Genomic DNA, 5,045 nt, shown 5'->3' with positions numbered 1-5,045 from the left:
AAGTCAAATTAGCGCCCTTGGACTCCAAGTTGGAGCAAATTTTGCACCGGCAAAAACGCCTCTGCAGTTCTAACGCAAGCTGCTAGAGACACCAAATTTACGTCACTTTTTCCTGACTTTAACAGCTTTCTAGAACAGGAGATACAAAGCCCGGAAGGTCGGCTGCAGTACCAAAAAGCGCCGCTAGGGGGCTCCAAAAGTCAAATCAAGTGGCCCGCGTACTTTTTTCAAAAGAGTAATGTCTCATGAGTATTTGTACCAAGTTTGGTGCTTGTATCACAAAGTGAAAGATTCCTCCAAAATTTGATGTTATCTGCTCCACTAACACATTTGTGTTGTGTGCAGATACGAGCCTATGGCGGTAAGATGACGTTGGGTTGCTCGTTGGCGGGAACAAACTTCCACACTTTGTTGGGGCCGATCTCAACAACGTAGACAGCAGAGTCGTCAGGAGCAGAGGCAACGTCATGGGGCTGGCTGAAACCCTGGAGGGGGAAAGACAACGATGTGTAACAAAAATTCTCTTCTTCGTAATGTCATAAGAGAACTATTTGTAGAACAAAGAACCTGTCAATTCTGTAGTTTAGGCCAAATAGAAGATGAAATACATTTCATCATAGATTGCCCCTTGTACAGTAGAGATAGACTCATATTTTTTAAGCCATGTATTAAGTATATTTCAGATATTTGACTAGTAGAGAGAAATTTGTATTCCTTTTAACTTTTGATAAACCTACATAAGTAATCTCACAGCCGCATACATGTGCCTTACAATCACTACTAAGCGAGATGAAGCCGAAAAGAATAGAAATTAGACATTTATTTACACTCCTATATGGTCATATGTATGTAATGTATATATGTTTATGTTCATGTTCTGTACCCATGCGACCTGTACTTAGTTCTGTACAAATGTACAATAAAGGTCTTCATTCATTCATTAAAGTTTCTGTCTAGTCACAAACCGGACAGACACAGATATGGGGTTGTTGTGTGCCAATGGGGGACGTTGTTACGGAAGGGGACATCCGTCCAATTTGAGTCGACAGGAAATGTGACGTCATGCAGAAAAGACACCGTTAACGGGTGAGGAAAATGGCGTTTAAGACTTGTTGAAGGTCACATCTGTGTCAAGGATCTCTCACTATCTAAGCACACCTTAAAGCATGCTGAAAAAGGTACACACGAAGGAAGAAACGGTACATGTCGCATGTCGTAAGGCGTGCTTGAAGAATGGATTTTTTGCAGTGTCTCAGAATTTAAAGCTACCAAAGGAATAGAGATGAAAATGATTATCCCAGCATTAATATGTCTAGTATACTAGTATGGTAAGGACATGTTTTCGTGGATCACCGGCATTGCGTATAATTTTGTACCTGATACATGTGTGAGCTGTATCTAATGTCTCGATCTAAACATCTACTACTCGTGCTCAGCTCGTGCCTTACCCGTGCGGTTGGTCGGAACGTGTCCAGGATCTCCCCGTCATTGAACCTGACCGTGAAGCCCTCCACAGGCATGGCGGCGCCGACCAGCGTCGGTCCGTTCACAAGGTGCAGGACCCCTCCTGTAAAAACACAAGGTTTCTTTTTTTCATTCCAACATTTATCACAAGACGGCACACTCAGGTTGTTTCAACCTATTTTTATGCCGCCACTAACGCAGAGGACAACGGACAATAGACATACTCATTTTCACCCGAATGGAGTGAGGAAAGTCTTATAAATCTCAAAAACACAAGATGTGTTTTGGCATGGCAGGATTTGAACTCGGGACCTCTTGGTTGAAAGCTTACCCCACAACAAACACCATGTTGGAGAGCGACATGCCTTTGATTTGATGGCGTTCTAGCACCTCGGAGATAGTCATCCGCTCTATACATTGCTTCGCGGCTACCTGCGGGCCTATTATACCGTCTATTTGATTATATGTAGCACTATATTGTTGCTCTAATCTCTAATGCTATATGTACAGTAGCCTCAGCATGATGTGGCGTGGCGGTTAATGTGCTAGTGTGCTTTATTGCGGAGGGTGGAGCAAGGTAGACGGCAGCGTTCGTTTGTTCAGGATACTCTGTTCATCTACATTAAATAGCATAGAGACTGTTTATCAAGTTACAGAGCATCCAGTAGGGTCTAACGTGTGTACCGTGTTCTTATATTTATTGCTCTGTGTGGGTATGACCACACTTTGGCGAAACACACAATCTTAGCTACGAGCCGTGCAATGTGTAGAAGGCCACACCAAGTAAATTTTATGGATGACGTCCTCGCGCGCATTTATGTTGGCCTGTTCATAGAAAAAAAAACAAGAAATTGCGCTTCCTGTAACTATGACCAAAGAGTCACGACAGTGCCGCAAATCGTCAGATTGACGTGAAACCCATAACGCGAAAACAGGACAGGACGACAACTGCTGTTCCACCTGATTTATTGCTGTTTTGATGATGAATGAAAGACTTCTTGCTTGTTACACTGTGTCACCTCATTCAATTTGTGTCCTAACATTTGTCGTCTCTTAGTATATTTCTAATCTAGGCATCTTGTTTTTTAAGGCCCTTCTTGTTTTTTTTTTCGCCCTCTCGCTTTAGATTTAGGGTCTCCAAAGGACGTCATCCATAAAATTTACTTGGTGTGGCCTAATTGACTATTACTTAGTAATAATTGACGGACACCCTTACCCTGGTCTGGGTTGTAGTCTACAGCAAACACCCGGCCTCCGAACTCCCTCTCACGGAACAGTCTGGTGAATTTTCCCTCTTTGATGTCGAAGCACTGCACCCGTCCGTTCTCCCTGTCTGCCACGCACACCTCCCCACGGTCCCGGGCCATGGCCAGGGAGTGGGGGACACTGAACGTCCCGGGGGGAGGGCCAGACAAGCCGTGCCCCTGGGGGCTGGGGTGCCCCCACTGCAGCAGGAGGGAGCCGTCCTTGGAGAACTTCATGATGCGACTGTTGCAGTAGCTATACGGACAACAGAAGTGGCTGTCAATAATGTATCTGTAGTTTCATTTCAAAGACTCACTGTAATTAGGGGCCGTACCCATGCACAAGAGATATTATGTAAATATTCCCCAATAGTCAATGCACTCACTATGAGACCGACAGAAACAGATTATTCCAAACAGTTGATACAATTTCTACATCATTCGGAAGATCACCAAAAGACTACGTTCCTACGAAGATCACAAAACCCACTCGTTATGCAAAACGTGGATCAATTCATTATCCACTGCCTTCAAAGAAGAAGTCAAACCTCATAATAGCAATCGTTGTAGTATAAGTTTTTCAGACAGTAGTTGTCTGTTTCCTATTGCTGTACTGTACTGTACCGTCGATATCTTTGAATGCCATAATAGCCCTCGGACAAGATCCAATAGCTTTCTAGATCTACCTCAATACATTGTACATTCAAGTTGCAAGTTTACCAATTTGCCATCCCTTACTCTCCAAGCAGAGGTGTGGGTTTGGGGGTATTTTTAGCGTGTTTTTAGGCTTTTTATCGGGGTTTCTCCTTTGCACTGAATTTTTCCCCCACCAAACCCAACAAATTCAGTGCAAAAGAGAAACCCCGATAAAAAAAGCCTAAAAAACATGCTAAAAATACCCCCAAAACCCAAACCTCTGCTTGGACAGTAGCCATCCCTTATTTGACTGCAAAAAGGTAAGTTGTCAGAAAATTCATTTATTTGGTCACATGGGGGAAATCGTCTTGTATGTAACGTTCCCTACCCGTCTGCAACAAAGAAGTCCCCGGTACTGTCGTCCACCGCCACGTCGGCGGGCTTACAGAAGTGTTTGTCGTCACTTCCGGGCTGGAAGGCCTCCCCGAGCGCCAGGAGGGGTACGGAGTCGCCGCTGGCCGGGAACTTGAAGACCTGGTGCATGGCGGTGTCCGTCAGCCAGTAGTTCCCGTCCCCGTCCATGGCCAGGCCGTGGGGCAGGAAGAATCTGACAAGAAATTGTGATTAAAATATCTGAAAATTACAAACATTAAATATCTGAAAATTACAAACATTCGACACAGAACAGCCATCACAAAACTCCGGATAAGTTCACACAAACTCCACATAGAAAAAAGGCTGACACAACCGCACTCCTCTAGAGCAAAGGATTTGCCAATTTTGCGATTTAGATAAGATTGAGGATGAGTTTCATTTTGTAGCCGATTGTACGTTATATAGTAATGAGAGAGATTCCCTATATTCTTTATACTAGATAAGTTACCCAGCTTTGCACATTTAAATGAAGTAGAAAAATTCAGATTTCTTATGAAACTTGACAAATGAAATCATGTATTATTGGTTCCATATCCTCGTACATCTATAACTGCGTCAAGAAGCGAGAAGAAGTTGAACATGTAAATAGTAGATCACATTAGTATGTATAGTTTAAGTGTCATTGCTGTATCCTGTGGTCGGTTTCTGGCTTCCTTGTTGTCCTGACACGGGCCGGGGCTAACAGGAAACATCACGATTCTCTTTCCATCTGTTGGAGATCCTTTACCCTGGGAGCCAGACTAGTATCGGGCTGTTAGTCGGTTTCCTTGGGTAGCCAAGAGCGCTTCTCCCGCCTATCTATTAAGTAAATAAGCGCTACGTGGTAGTTGAGCCCGAGGGGATTTGGCCGTAATCTCCAAGCAAATCCCTCTCGGTGGCAAAAAGACAGTATCAAATTGGCCAGGCAGTATCCATTAGCCAGAGAAGCTCCGCGGGCACCGACGGGTCATGACAAAAAAAACGGCCATATATATAACAAGACTTTTGAAAAAAGTTTATCTCGGCCGCTGGCCATGTAGTTTTGTGTTCTTGGAGGATGTCCACATAGATTTGTGTAACTGCTAGAGAGGAAAGAATGTATTACCTAGTATGTTCATACCTGTAACACCAAACAGGGTAATAAGTTGGCTTCCATTATCATTTGCTTCAATGGAATTAGTGAAAAATGATCATTGCTAAATACAATATAACGTTAAGTATATGTAACCACTACAATAATTTTCATTTTATTTTATTTTTTATTTTTATTTATTTTTTATTTATTTT

The 5,045-nt window shown here is 43.2% G+C and overlaps 1 protein-coding gene across 1 annotated transcript in view; it reads right to left on the bottom strand.

The window, feature by feature from the left end:
- Positions 1-305: 305 nt before the first annotated feature.
- The window catches only part of LOC109470824 (peptidyl-glycine alpha-amidating monooxygenase A-like), a 12,609-nt gene continuing 7,869 nt past the window's right edge, over positions 306-5,045 (bottom strand). Inside the window, exons 8-11 of the mRNA XM_019769914.1 lie at positions 3,733-3,951; positions 2,681-2,964; positions 1,449-1,567; positions 306-485 (exon numbers count right to left, since the gene is read on the bottom strand). Coding sequence (XP_019625473.1) covers positions 354-485; positions 1,449-1,567; positions 2,681-2,964; positions 3,733-3,951 — 754 coding nt within the window. The 3' untranslated portion in view covers positions 306-353. The remainder of the gene's footprint in view (positions 486-1,448; positions 1,568-2,680; positions 2,965-3,732; positions 3,952-5,045) is intronic.

This window comes from Branchiostoma belcheri, unplaced genomic scaffold (genome assembly GCF_001625305.1).
Source record: "Branchiostoma belcheri isolate BF01 breed outbred unplaced genomic scaffold, Haploidv18h27 scaffold234, whole genome shotgun sequence".
In the NCBI taxonomy this organism is placed as follows: Eukaryota; Metazoa; Chordata; class Leptocardii; order Amphioxiformes; family Branchiostomatidae; genus Branchiostoma; species Branchiostoma belcheri.
Note: the sequence above shows the minus strand (reverse complement) of the source record. Positions and strands in the feature narration are given on the sequence as shown.